Here is a 15,366-nt window from a genome sequence, read left to right on the forward strand (position 1 = left end):
ATTCTAATTTTCTTATGACATGATTAAGGTGTTACGATTGCAAGGGTTGTTCATTATTGCCAGACCTAATTTAGTTAGTTTATTGATCTGATATATTAGAATAGTTATTATTTGTACATACAAGATATATCATGCATTATATTATTATGATGTAATTAGTATTTAATCATTTAGGAGGGGTCATGATGGGGATATTATTGTCGATGAAGAAACCCTCGATTTGTGCGACTATTTTCTTTCATTTTTACAGGCTGTTGTTTTGGTTGGTACAAACTGTCTTGAATTTCTAATGCTTGCTGCAACAGTCTGAAAGAAATGTATAGTACGGACTGGTAAAGTACAATAATGACATAAAACCAATTGGAAAAGATGAGTATATGAATCTAGTTTCAGTTTATTTTTGTTTGATCTAATTTGGTTAAGATTTGAGAGTGTTATGATGATTTTGTTGAAGACAGCTCTGTTATAAAATCAGGCTTTCTTATCAACAAGAAAACTTATATCTTTTGTTTCTACCATTGAAAAACTACAAAAATGGATAGAAAGTTATAAATTGGCCGCATTACCCGGGGCTGCGTTTCTGGCAAAATTTGAGCCATCCCCTTTTCAGAGATGTCTTGGCAACTCATAAACTTCCGGAAACCTTTCCCTTGGCTGTCCATAAAATTAATGTTTCAGTTTGATAATCTGTTTGATTTCCACTCTCATGTGAACTCTAATGTTAAATTATTTAAAAAGGCAGAGGACATGGTTTGAGCGAGCACTAATCCATCCCAATTTGGCACAAAGTGCTTTCCCATAACAATATTGATAGATTGACACTAGAAGCTAATATAGAAGCTTCCTTTAGTCATACTCGTTGAAGGTAAAAGTTTCCTCAGTTTGAAGTGATCAGTAGCAATAAATAAATGTCCAACTTACATGATAGCAGGTTTTAAAGGTAATGTAGCTTCAGTTGCCTGTAAATCTTAGGAAAGTGGAGATAATATTTCCTTAGTTTTGTATCTTTTCTTGCTATTGTGATACCTCTGCTTTTATGTGTTTCCTCATGAATGAATAATACATGCTTTGCCAGGTAGAAAATCTTAAAGAGTCTTTATTCTCTTCACTTTTTTATCTGCTTTAAGGTGTTTTTTAAACACAAAAGATTTTGAAACTGTAATCATTATAGATCTTATTTCATATTTGTCAATCATGTTGTGCCTCCTAAAATATGACATTTCTAGGGAGTCACTTGGATATGAATTAGTAAGATTACGTGTTTCTTAATTGTTTAAGTCATAGAAAACTATTGTGATTCTGCTGTTTTTGAGGTTCCAGATCGTGGGGAAGTACCTAAGGGAAGTGCTGAAATATTTTTTCGCAAAGTGAAGTTCTGGAAAGGCGATGATGGAGAGGAGGCACCACCAATTTTCGTAGGTATTCTGTTACCAATACGAAAAGTATTTGACAGATACAGCTATAAGTTTCAGAAATTTCATCTTCTACCTGGCATTCTATCATGGACCCTTTTAAAGTTTGATACTTCTCTATGGGAATTCTGGATCATTGAATTGCAAATATTAACCTTTTTAAACATCTATAATTTTGTCAAAATGTGAGAATGGGTTGAATGATCTAAAGATCTTATACGTAGGCCTCATTTTGTGTCATTTTTATATATTTGATTTTTTCACTGAACTATAATTCTGGTACTATGATGCTATGGTGCTATTTTCGTTTTACATTTGTACTCGGTTCCAATAATTATTTTAAATTATTTTCTTTTGGAGGAGTTTTCCCTCCAAATCTTATATTAAAGAGTTGGATCATGAGTTTTCATATTGGCAAATAATTATATAGTGGGAAATTTGGAATAATTTTGCTGGCTTTGGTCTAGGATTGGATTATTGTGATGGGACTTCCAGTCCTAACATTTATTGTTTTTTATATTTTTTATTTAATCTCCCTCCTTTGGCAATAGTGAATGTGTTTTGGCAGGTTCCCTGAGCTCATGTGCAGTCACACCAATGAACCGATATATTTTTTTTATCTCATGACTAGCAGCATTTGCCAAAACTTCAATTTTCATTTCAGGTGTTGATGTATTTATAGATAACTTACAGGGGGTTCTACTGGTATCCCAGCCCATTAAAATACAGATCCTACATTCCTGGGATAACACATTCTGGTCCAGAAGGACCACTGCCAATGAAAAACAGTATACTGCAACATACTATGCTCATATATTCTACTATTATTTGATCGAAACACAAACCCTACCAACACCTAAGAAGTATGAACACTTAAAAAACAGAACACTGCTTATTTACCAGCTCAAGGAACTTATGGACCTGTAAGCAACAAGCCAAACTAATATGATACTCTAATGCCCATATTGGCATCTACACCATGCCCATCATTATCAACAACTTGTGTCCAATTCACCACCCTAGGAACTATTTTCCCCTGATGAGCTCCTGTCAAGGAGGGGAAACATAGCAGTGTAATCACTGCCCACTTCTAATCTATCCTGGGAATGCAAAGAGTGTAAGCACTTAAATTTTTTACCAACCTCACTACAGACAGTGTGGAAAACCAACCTGAAGATGGAGAGCCTCAAGCTACTCCCTGCAGTGCTAAGGAACTGAAAGAGGAGATTGAAACTGCAGTCTCCGTCTTTTCCACTTTTATGCCCTTCTCTCTCTGAGTCTCTGCAATACATTCTCTTTAACCAAAGCCATTGCCTTTAATTGGTCCATAGGAATAGCTTAAAAAAACAGAGCCTCAATTCCATGTCTTAAATAAAATAGGTAAGGGTGATAATAACGTCTCAGCAGATAGCTGCCTTAGGCCCATTGCCAAAATATGCACCCTTAACACGAATACTTTTGATGAATCCTAGTTCAGCTTTGGATTCATATTGAAAATTATCTTCAACTTCCTGGTAGAAATAGAGCTATGAATTTTTCTCTTCTCCTCCTTGCCCAAGCTCTTTTACTTGCCATTGTGCTCACAACAAAGAAACAACTGCCAAGATGCAAGTGAAACTAGAGAAACCCTTTAAGCACTTTCACCAATATTGGTCTTCTTCAATCACATTCATCTCAACTTATTAGCATCTTCCAATGCACAACAGAAGATAACAGTTAATGGCTCCTACAACTGTATTTGTGCCAAACAATATTTGCCCATAACCTTGCAATCCACCACATCTGGCTCTCCTAACCAATAACACCTCAATCAGAGCCATTCACATGCTTCATCCCTACTTCAGACCAAAAGAGCACAACTCTTAATTGGAATGGTGGGCCTAATTATTTCTTATCATTATGAAGGACCTTTCATAAGAGACTTCCCTTATCATCTCAAGGAGGTTTAAATGTAACTACTGTTCAATATCAGGTCACAAACTTAGTAAACGACTTTGTATTGCTTTTGTCAACTCTTGATCAACTCCCATATCTTGAAGATAGTCTGCTACAGAGACTAGATGACTTCTACAATGGAGAATAGACTCAAAATTGTCCTTTAGTTTTGATACTTCTGTATACCTATTAAGTCTCCATTTCCAATTGACACCTTTATAATATAATGTCCCTTCTTTGGGGACATTGGAAATTAACTAACAACTTAACAAAATATTAAAAATGACTTTATTGGAGCTCAATGCAAATTAATATAAGCCATTTTAGTATTAAAAGAGATTTGAAAAGGGACAAAAAGAAAGAAGACAAAAAGACAGGAGTTGGAAAACGAAGGGTCACATGGATGCTTTTTAAAAGAACAAAGAGAAGCTAATTGGGGGTCTGCTTGGTTTATGTTTTGATTATTGTTCTGTTTGAGAATTTAGAAGCTTCAGGCTTTCAGCAAGTTTGACAATGGAAACCCTTGAGCTTTGGAGTGGACGAAAACCCATTTTTTGTTGAAGATATCACTCAGGTGTCTCACCGTGCTTCAAATTCATATATCTGGTTATCCAGTCAACTGTATGTTAATTGTGACTATGACCAGATATTCTGTTGTCCCGTTGAAAATTTAAATGCAATATTTATGTCTTTTTAGAATGTCTATTTGACTCATTTTTATGATATGCAGTATATTTGTTGAGATTCATTGGAATCAATTTTATGCAAGTTAATTGTTAAAATATCTGTGGTAAAATTTGGAGAAAGTATCCTAGGGGGATATTACTGTGGTATTAGAGCTAGTTCTCTTGCAAGCTTGTGAGATTTTTTTAACAGAAAGGTGCAATTTAGCTGCTAGTTGGATTTTGGAACAACTACATTGAAATATAAATTCGAAGCCTTATCTCTTATTGAACAGACTGTTTTTATTTCACACGATTTATTTCCAAAAGCTGGGAGATGTGTGTTTAGGGGTTTGGCAAACTTGTGTTTTTGGATAGCATATATGATATATATATATATCTCCGCACAAGGCTTTAATTTATTAGATTTGGTGCAATATATATATTTTTTGATCAGTAAACGGCTGAGGCCATAATAATTGATTAATAAATAAAATTAAATACAATAGCGTTCCACCGTTTAAACGGGCACTGGTAGGAAAGAACGGGGAAAGAAAACCTCCAGTCTAGCCCGGGACCATGGTACTTTGTTATTACAAAATAAAAGGGGCATACCCCAGTCAAACTATCCTTATTACAAGCATTACAATATAGATCTGATGAACAAAATAATTAAGTACATAGCTCCTTGAAGCTTTCAAAGACCTCTTGGCGAGGATACAATACTTCTCTTTCCTTTCATAAACAGAATCCGAATGCGATTATCCCTGTCTACCTACCTTCCAATCAAACTGGTTAATGAAATTACATGATTCAAAGATAAATGACTATTTATTTCTAATTAAAATTGGTGGAACCCTTATGGATAAAATGTCTATTGGATAATCCAAGAAATGAGTTAACAATCACCAAAAATAATCAAAGAATAAATTAGGCCTGACACATTAAAAGGGGAACATGAAAACCTACCCTTATTGCCTCACGTAGAAATCCAAAACGAAGCTAGCACGACATGCTAAACTAAACCTTAATACCTAAATATCACTAATTAACAAAATCGATCATTCAACGAACATAATAAACCATCCAGACGAAAAGTGGCATGATAAGCTAGAACCAAAAAACATGATAACAAAGCCACGAAGACAAAAAAGAAAAATGTTTCCACCTTTCACAATGATATGCAGGAGTGGAAGGCTATCAATGAAAACCCTATACGAAAACCTATAATCATACTGCCAACACCTAATAATGTATAAAGACAACTCCATGAGAGAAGAACAATCCAAAAAACTATTACCTAAGAGGATAGAAAAACCTAAAAAGAAAAATTAAATAGAATTAAAAAAGGGGGGGAGTATTTATAACGAAAACCTAGGGATATGATAATATCTAAAAAATGTATAAACTATATATCGTTAGACCTGGAAATTAACACCATCAGCTCCTTTGTTCGCTAAATAATTTGCCTTTTGGTTACCTTTTCAGAATATATGACATATCCGACAATCAACGAACCAGTCGAGTAGATTAAGGACTTTGTCAAGTTCAGAATTTAGGACCTAGTTAGGGGTAGCACGTTTCCTAATCGCGTTTAGGATGATCTGAGAGTCACCTTGTATGATAACTCTTGTCAACCCTAACTCGTGACATAGAAGTAGACCTTTTTCCAAAGCTTCTAATTCAGCCAAATTGTTGGACGTAGGCCGAATCGACATGGCTTTTCGAGCTATCCATTTGCCTGTATCATCATTAATGATGCAACCAATTCCTGCTATATGAGGATTGCCTCTACCTGCTCCGTCAAAATTGAGTTTATACCATCCATATGGAGCGGGGGGGGGGACCATTTACAGCTTTCTTTGGCCTCTTTGTTTTTCTTAAAGTATACTAGAGGCGGATTAATCAGGTTGGTCCAATTCTTCTTCATGAGACCATCCCAAATAGAGAAAGATCCTTCTTCTTTCCTAGACTTCCTGAGATGTGAATTAGTTACTTCCACAATGGTAGCCTCTATTTTTAATAATAACTCTTCTAGTTTCAATTCGGTGTCTCGAAAAATGTGTTTGTTTCTCTCCTTTTAGATTTCCCATGACACAATAGACGGACAAATGTTCCAGAGTTTGTTGTAAATACCCTTAACCATGTTTGTGGGCCATCCTTTGAGGAGATCAAAAAAGGATAGCGGCAAAGGGGTTGACCACCCTAGCCTGAGTCTAAGCCATTCCCAGCAGGCTTGGGAAAATGAACAGTTATATAATAAGTGATCCAAATCCTCACTATTGTGTTTACATAACGCACACTTGGATGGGCCTTGAAAGCCAAATTTGTGTAACCTGTCTACCGTCAATATAATATTTTGAAAAGCCAACCATAAAAAGAAACCTGCCTTGGGTAGACAAGCAGCATCCCAACAGAGATTGAGTGGAATTTCTATATTATCCTATCTTTGTGAGTGTAACAGAATATTGTATCCATTTCTCACGCCGTATTTTCTGTCATTTGAAGCTGCCCAAATAAGATCATCTTTCCTCTCGGTTTGCTTAACTTTCCTATCTAACAAAATCTTTTCATAGGCCTCTCTTGCCAGAGGATCTACCCCCATCCCATCGAAAGATTTCCAAACACATCTAGAGGTTCCTTCCGAAGAGGATTTTATCTTATAGTTACTAGCTTTGACCCCCCAAAGAGAGACTAATTTATCTTTGAGGTCCTTAGGGAAGGGCCTAGAGACAATTGGAGGGAGTCCATCTTAGGAGTCCTCCCAGAATAAGGCCTCATCACCTAGACCGACATCCTAGGTTAGAAATTTGCAAATTAAATGACGACACTTTATGATGAAATTCCAACTCTCAGATCCTTTGGGAAGGTTCTTCATTCTAAAAATCGATAAAGGATCATCCGCATTAAGATATTTATTGTATAATATCTTGGCCCACTTATGATCTCTTTCTTTAAATAGATGCCCACTTAGTTTTGCATCTAAGGCTTCGTTTTACCATTGTAAATTCTTAATCCCAAGACCACCCATATCCTTGGGTTTACATATATTTTCCCATTTAATAAGCACCAATTTTTTTATCTTCTTCACAATCCTTCCAAAGGAAATTCCTAAGCTTAGCTTCAAATTTAAGGAGAGAACTCCTAGAGAGAGGGAGACGGGAAAGAGGAAAGGTAGGAATGGCTGATAAAACAGATCTTATTTTTGTACTTTTTCCAGCCTTTGAGAACCATTTATCTTTCCAACTTCCAATCCTAGTGTCCAATTTTTCAAAGGTGTTATGCCAAACCTTGCTAGATTTTGAGCCCTTCTCTAGAGCAATGCCCAAATATTTACAAGGAAACTGACCTTTTTTGTAACCCATTACCTTACAAATCTGATCTTCTACATCTTTTTTAGTATTTAAGAAATAGATCTCAAATTTGAGCTCATTTACTTTTTGACCAGATGCAACCATATATGATTTAATGATGGTTTTTAGACCCACCTCTGTGATTGTACTTTTATCAGGCAGAATAGTATCATCTGCATATTGTTGATGCGTGATATTGGGCATATTTCTAGCCATAGTAATACCGGAGATTTTTTGATTATTGTAGGCATCTGACACAGCTCTCCCAAAGGCCTCCGCCATGATGATGAAAAGGGAAGGAGATAAAGGATCTCCTTGTCTGATATCCCTAGATATTTCGAGAAAACCTTCTGGTGTCCCATTAATAAGAACTGAAATTTTGGGAGTAGAAATAAATTTGAAAATGAGATTAATCCATTGATGCAAGAATCCAAAAGTTTCAAGAACCTTACAAAGAATTCGCCAGTCAACCATGTCAAGCTTTTTGAATGTCTAGTTTCATGAACATGCTTGGCTCTTTGCTCTTGCAAGCAGAATGAATAGTTTCTTGAATAGTAAGGATACCATCGAGAATGGATCTTCCTGGGACAAAACTTGTTTGTTCCTCAAAGATTATCTTCGGGAGGAAAACCTTAAGTCTATTTGCTAAAATCTTGGAAAGAATCTTATAAACCGTGTTGCATAGAGCAATAGGTCGAAAATCCCCAGCAGTTTCAGGTTCAGACTTTTTGGAGATCAAAGTAAGAAAGGAGTAATTAATTTTCGATAACAGAGCTCCACCATTCCTCGAGGCTTCAATGGCTTTCCAAAGGTCTTCTCCGATAATATCCCAACATTTCTGAAAAAAGAAGGCGTGAAAACCATCAGGACCAGGGGATTTATCAAGATTCATATTAAAAACTAGCTTTCTAACTTCTTCCAAAGTAATAGGCTTATTTAAAACCTTATTATCCTCAGGTATAATTAATTTTGGGATAAATTTGAGTAATTTAGCTTGCGCCTCTCTATTAGACCCTTCGTAATTATTTAAAATATCCTAAAAGTGTGTTACAAAAGTATTCGCAATTTCGCTTGGCTTTTTAGTCAGGATACCCAATTCATTTTTAATACTAGTTATTTTGCTCTTTGACCTATTGTATAGGGTGGAATTATGAAAGAATTAAGTATTCCGATCCCCTTTATCTAACCACTTCTCCCTTGATTTCTGTCTCCAAAAAGTTTCCTCTTTGGATAATATATCCTCTTGTTTAGCGAGTAGATCTTTTTCTAACAAATAGCGATCATTATTCATGCCTTTCTTAATTACTTCTAGATTTAAGTCTCTTAATTTCTCTTCTATGTCTATTTTTTCTTTAAAGATATTGTTGAAGTGTTCTTTATTCCATTTGAGATCCGTTCTTTCAGCATCTTCATTTTAGAAATGGAAATAAACATTTTGGAGCCTTCAAAATTATCTTGCTCCCACCATTCTTTTATATTTTTGATGAAATTAGGGTCTAGGAACCACATTTTCGCACATTTAAATGGATTCCTAGCAGGTTTTGTTGGCTCTATAAAGTCTAATCGAACTAGGTAATGATCCGACTCAGCAATTGGCAAAATAGAAGAATGAATATTAAAATTATTTGCGTCCAAATCACCTTTAAAGAAAAACCTATCTAATTTTTCAGCAATGTACACAAAATCTTTCCTCCTATTATTTCATGTGTAATTCCCATTATTGATTGGAATGTCAATCAAGTTATGATTACCACACCATGCTTTAAAATCCAAAGAGGATTGCAAGAGGTGTCAAATGCCACCTACTTTTTCAAATAGGTCTAAAACAATATTAAAATCACCACCTACTAAGAATGGACTATCCTTAAAATTATACATAAAAGAACTAATTTCTTCCCAAACAATAATTTTCCCCAAATAACTAATTGGACCATATACATTAATTAACATGAAGTGAAGATTTGATTTTAGACTCTGAACACTAACACTGATCCAATTATTACTACAATTAAGATAATCTATGGAGACTTTCCTAGGGTTCCAAAAGATTCCTAGACCCCCTGAAGCACCTACTGACTCTTGAAAGATGGAACTCCATAGACCAAGCATCTTATCTAATTTCATTCCTTCTGCCTTATTCAACTTTGTTTCTTGTACTAAAATGATATCCAATTCAAATAGTTTAAGGTTTTGTTTTAGTAACCTTTTTTTTGCTAGGGGCATTTAAGCCACTAGCATTCCAAGTAGTAATCTTCATGGCTCCTTGGGAAGGCTCTTCCTTTTCCCAATGTTAAGTAAATGATCTATCTTTTGCTGTTCTCTACTAAGACCATCTGCTTCCCTGAGTTCCTTCAAAGATCTTCTACCTCTTTTGCCTTTCACTTTGCCATATTTGGGTGAGCTTAGACCTTCCTGTTTCATTTGAATCCCTAGATGCTCAATGTCATTCTGAACACCAATAACCTTATTGTAGACCTTTCCTTCCGTTTCATCAGTTTCGAGTTCTCTTATGATTTGGTTTATTATGCTTGTATGATCTCTTTCTTTTGATTCTAAATCTTCTGTGTTATCCTTATCAACCCCTTTGTCTTTTTGCTCTGAAACCATTGCATATTCATTTGACTGAATCTGACCCTTGTTATTATCCTTAGCCTCAATATTCTATAGATCTCGTCTTAAATCTTCACATGTGTAGTTGTTACCACCTAATTTAAGAATTCTCTAAATCAAATATTCCTTTTGAGTTTCTGTGCTGCTATCAATGGTCTTAGGATAGAAAACTTGAACTAGTTCATCAGTTAACTGATCAAGAAACTCATCTTCTGATTTTTGAAGTACCAATTCTGAATCCATAACACTATCCTTATTTAAAAAATTCTGTAGCTCTTTTGACAAGGAACTTTTTGCTTTCTCTGCATTACAGTCCACACCTTTTTGATTGTCAACTGGAGTAAATGGTGAACCACCAAAAGCTGTTGGAGTCTGCCAAAACTTGGATGATCTATTAGAGACCTCTTTGAAAGGTGTTATATTTTTGTCCTTTGAAACCTGTAACTGACATTGCTCCATTTTAATCACTTCCTCCGAGTTTTTGTGTTTTTCTCCATTATCTAAACTTGATTCAAATAATAAGAAGTTCTCTATATCTTCTATATTTTCTTTTCCAGTAATCCATGACGCCTTGATTTGCTGAGATGTTGAAATCTTTCTGTCTAGGGCTTCCTTGCCTATACAATTTAGATTTTTATCCGTATATCCTCTGCATAGAGGTGTGTATAGTTCTTGCTGCTTATTATCAATAGAACTTAATACACTCCCCTTTCATAGGATTCCAACTGATTTTGAGTACATTGTGGATTCATCTCACAAGTTTCTATGCCTTTACTTTCTTTTGGTGAGTTATTCTGCCTTGAAATACTCTTTGTGACTTCTTGCTTTCTTTTAGATCTCTGTTTTACTTTTGACTTATTCCCTTGTGTCATTTTTGTATTCTTCTTAGGATCAGCCACTATGATTGATTTCAGGCTTACTTTAGCTTCTGAGATATTCTTATTATTCTCAATGGCATTCCTTTCAGTATGCAGAAGATTTGTTTGTCTCTCATTCTTTTGATAGACCTGTATGGAAGTATTCTGATCTGAGGATCTTTGTCTCAATTTCTTTTTCTGAATCCTTATCCAGGGGAACTTGCTATGAAAGTCTGAAGTGAGCGGCAAGGTTTTGAATCTGATTTTCCTGTTGTCATCTAACTTAATTAGATTTCTGATATTTTCCCCTCAAATGTTTGGAGATTTACATCATAGGATGCTCTGTTTGTTATCACCTTCCTATGCATTTGAAATGGTTGATTAAGCTTGGTTCTGATGAGCAATTTCACACTATTGCAGTACTGAAAGGAGGAATCAATACCTATGAGTTCTCCCAAAGTAGACCCTAACGACCCAAGAATCTCTATTTGGATCAACTCTGTCTGTTAAGATTGAATGCTAGACCACGTAGGACATATAATATCTAACCCTTCTACTCTAAAATTTGGATGCCATTCTACAAAATTAATAGCATGACCATTGAAAAAACATTCAGACACAGAAATGAACTCTTTCTTAATGGATTCATCCATACATTGCAAATATAGGATTCTGTCCGAAAAGTGAGAAATACTTACCTGTTCTTCGTAGTTGTCTTCTAACCAATTTGAAAGGAGAAATAAATCTTTCTTTGGGCCATTCCATATCGCAAAGATTCCAACTTTTTGACAGTCATTCCATAAATCTTCAATTTTCTCATTGGAGATGAGGATGGGATTATCCTCAATTTTTGGGGAAACCTAAGAACCTCGAAGACCTCTAGGGTTTGGTGAAACCACAAAAACCTCAGCTACGGGTCGTTGATGTGGTTGAATATATGGGCACGAATATAAATTAACAGGGGATGCATTAGATCTTATCCTATTGGAATGCAAAGGAGCAGAAGGCGCTAACAAATTGGACCCTACTGGAGATGGGGGCGGGGGGGGCTTGCACATACTAGGGTGAGCATACTTAGTTAAGTTAAAGACCCTAAACTAATTATCCAAACTATCAATGGTGAAAATTGGCCGAGGTCACAAGTTACCAATCATTCCTGAGACATTGTGAATGGATTCGACCTGGGCAATCTTTGGTACTTCTAACCTTCCATTTGACGCTTTTTGCTGGGGAATTGCCACATGCTAGTTATGTCGATTATGTCTTTCCTTCTCCTCTAAATTCTCCAGAATGGAGAATCTATTCTTTGTCTTGACTGCATAATCAGAAATCCTCAAATGCTTGGCAGAAGGCAATGATCTGAAACAATTCTTCGAATTAATCTTTGGTTTTCTATGTGCGCCCTGTAATGACCTAGGGTTTTTGTTTATTTGATCGAATGCTTGCTCTGCCTTTTTCACATTAACATTGAAGTTCGCCATTTTTTTGTAGATTCTTAGATTTGGTGCAATATTAATTGGGACTATATGCTTTAATCTATAGAACAATATATTTTTCAAGACCTAACAATTAATATGGTTCAGAACAAATATACAAAAGCAAACCACATTAAATGATATTAATTAATAAAGGGGAATGTGTGCTTGCTGCGAGATATATTGTTTTCCGTTAAAGTCTAGTGTTTACCACATAAAAATTAAGCCTGATATAAATATTAATTTGTTAATAAGTTCATTTTGCTTACTATTCTATGGTCGAGCATATATATTTTTTGATAGATTGATAGTGGGAAAAGGAGGGGCTCACACTTCAAAATTGCAAAAAGGAAGAATCGAGATCTTCAGGCCCACGACTGTGGAACTCCAAAATATGACATACACAAAGGAAGAGCCTAAAGAACACATGAACCCACAAAGTGTTTCAACAAACTAGTGTATTGAAAAAGCAATACCACTTCACCAAACATGTCCAACCCAAAAAAAAACTATTTCCAGAGATCCTTCCTCTTGATCCTAGTGAGGAGGGCATCCATGGTCCATTGAGTGCCATCATCTACCGCCTCACGACCTTCCATGCGAAGCTTTTCGGCTTCAGACTTTCGACCCTTCTTTTCCTTGGTGGTAAAATTGGGCATAGAGACAACACTAGCAGTTGGAGAGATAATGTATTGCTTCATAGGAATCACAACATCATCGAAGTCATAAAAATCATCAAAGTCATTGCCCAAATCCTCCATAAAGGGATAGGAGCCCTTAAGGTCATGCCCCTCACCAACAACCCCCCATTAGATTGACAATCCTCAAGCAAAGAGGGAGCAGAGGCAGCTAGAATGATAAGTGGGAGAGGCTCAACAAAAGGGGCAATCCCGTCAGTAGCATGACTAGAAACCCTAGACCTATCGAAGAATTTTCCATGATTCCCTCCATATGGAATCCAGATCAGGCTGAGTAGCCTTCCAGATCCACTTATAAAAATTGAAAAGTTTGGGACCAATAGATCTGGAGGAAGAGCGCTTTGCCACCTAATGCCCAAGAAAGTTACAATGAAAGCATCAAAGAGGAATGATTGAGAAATTGGGTCCATGTGCCATGTGAGGAATGAATTTAAACATAATGGTAAGTCGGCTGAGCGATGTCAATGATGGCACAATCCCAAGTGTAAGGACAATGAGGAGCCATAGAGTCAGAGTCTAGCTTGACAAAAGATCCAGTTTGATCAATCATATTCTTGATGAGCTTAGGATCCCGCATGATGAGGGGGAGGTTGCATAATGGGGACCGAGGAAATAATAGCAAAAGTAGGATCAAAAAAGGGTGCCAAGAGGTAATGAAGAGGCTCGACTCCTCATAGAAGCAAGGGCTATTTTGTTGGACGAATTTGCGATCAAATAGAGGCAAACTGGATCAGGAAGAAGCCAAGATCCAAGATCCAAGATGTCAATGACAAAGGTAAAAAGGATGCACCCGAAGTTTTCATCCATTTAACCGAAGAGGTCAATGGGAGGACGTCGACACAAGCGCCAGACAATGATGGATGGATATCCAACCTCAGTCAAGAGAGAATCAATGCAAGAGTTAGAGATATGGAAAGAAGGGGGATCATAAGCCATTTGCACCAAGAGATCCCCTAATGTGAATTATTGAGATTCCAATTGGGCAACATCAAATTGAGTGGGAGCTGAAGTAGATGACAAGGAACTAGGGCATGCAATGGAAACCTGTTGTTGACAAAAATCAGTGCATTAATGAAACATGTGGCTCTGATTCATACAACCTTCCACAATGTGAGCTGAATCATGATGAATAGGAGGTTCATAACAGGCATCCTGCCTAGAAGAAACCACGGGAACCATACCCAGTGGCACAAACTTAAATTTCTGCTTGGATTTCTTCCCCCCCAAACACAATGTTGCCGAGTTACTCGCCAATGTGTTGATTTGCAACTACATTGCAGTTGCTGTTATGCTCAACAACCCTTACATTTTGCACATTGCAAACTAGGGATTTTGATTTTTCATTGGTTCAAACATATATTGAATAAAGGTTGCAGATTAATTTCTGAATGTTGTATTTGGGCATTTTATATCTCGTCAACTATTGGCTGAAAAATAAATGTTCAATGGCCGTTCTCAGAAATTTGTCCAAATATGTTGAATGGGCTTTTTTATTAAAGTACGGGACTGAAATTAAAATTGTCGTGGGCATGCCAACATATTACATTGAAGTGACCTTAATAGATGAAGAAATAAATATGCGATGGAGCCTGCAAAGTTTAATTAAAGAATATAATATGCTGGCAAAAACTTCCCTAGGAAAGGACGAATATAAAAGGTTGATAGTGACTTTTGTGGCAATATTTGGGTGAGATCAACTTTATTGTATAATGAATGTTTGAATAAATCTTTTTTAAAATGGGGAATGTTTGGTTGGAGATGAACACTTGAGACTCTTCACATGAAGTGGTAACTTTTGAATGTATGAGTACATTCAAGCGTTACAAGAAACAACTGGGTATCGATTGCATACTTTCCATAAATAAGAGTTACAATAGAGTTTCAAGCGTTAAATTTTCTGGTAGAGAAGTAACAGGGAAATGATCTTTTTTAAGAATCAATGTGTGAATGAAATATTGTGGTAGTAGAATTGCAGAAGTTTCCCTTCTTGAGTGAGAAAATTATGACCACAAAGGCCATCTTATGGTTGTTTTGAATATGTGAGGAGCTTATTATGAATTGAGATGAAGGATTTCAAAAGTTTCGAATTTTCTAATATTGGCGTGATAGCAATTTGGGAGTATTGGATTGTGAGTATAATCATATTTTTGAGTTTTAATGTGTATTCCCACGGTTGGACAACATTGGTTTTGTATGCTAACTAAATTTATTCCCTACCAGAGGCAGAGGTAGACCAAAGAATATTGTAAGAGTGCAAGGAAAGGTTTCTGGAGGAATTAGAGAGTTCTTAGAGCCATCACTATCTTCAGTATTGCAAGACATACCCAGGATAGCTGAATCAAAGAGTTTGGTAGAATGTGATTA

The 15,366-nt window shown here is 36.1% G+C and overlaps 1 protein-coding gene across 2 annotated transcripts in view; it reads left to right on the forward strand.

The window, feature by feature from the left end:
* LOC149542683 (Clathrin adaptor complexes medium subunit family protein) overlaps positions 1-15,366 on the forward strand; it is a 117,819-nt gene that overhangs the window by 52,769 nt on the left and 49,684 nt on the right. For both annotated transcript variants that reach the window (XM_089797562.1, XM_089797561.1), the window contains exon 2: positions 1,321-1,415. In XM_089797562.1, the coding sequence (XP_089653688.1) occupies positions 1,321-1,415 (95 nt within the window). The remainder of the gene's footprint in view (positions 1-1,320; positions 1,416-15,366) is intronic.

Source organism: Cupressus sempervirens, chromosome 8, assembly GCF_028749045.1.
Source record: "Cupressus sempervirens isolate cs-2001-9-10 chromosome 8, ASM2874904v1, whole genome shotgun sequence".
Lineage (NCBI taxonomy): Eukaryota > Viridiplantae > Streptophyta > Pinopsida > Cupressales > Cupressaceae > Cupressus > Cupressus sempervirens.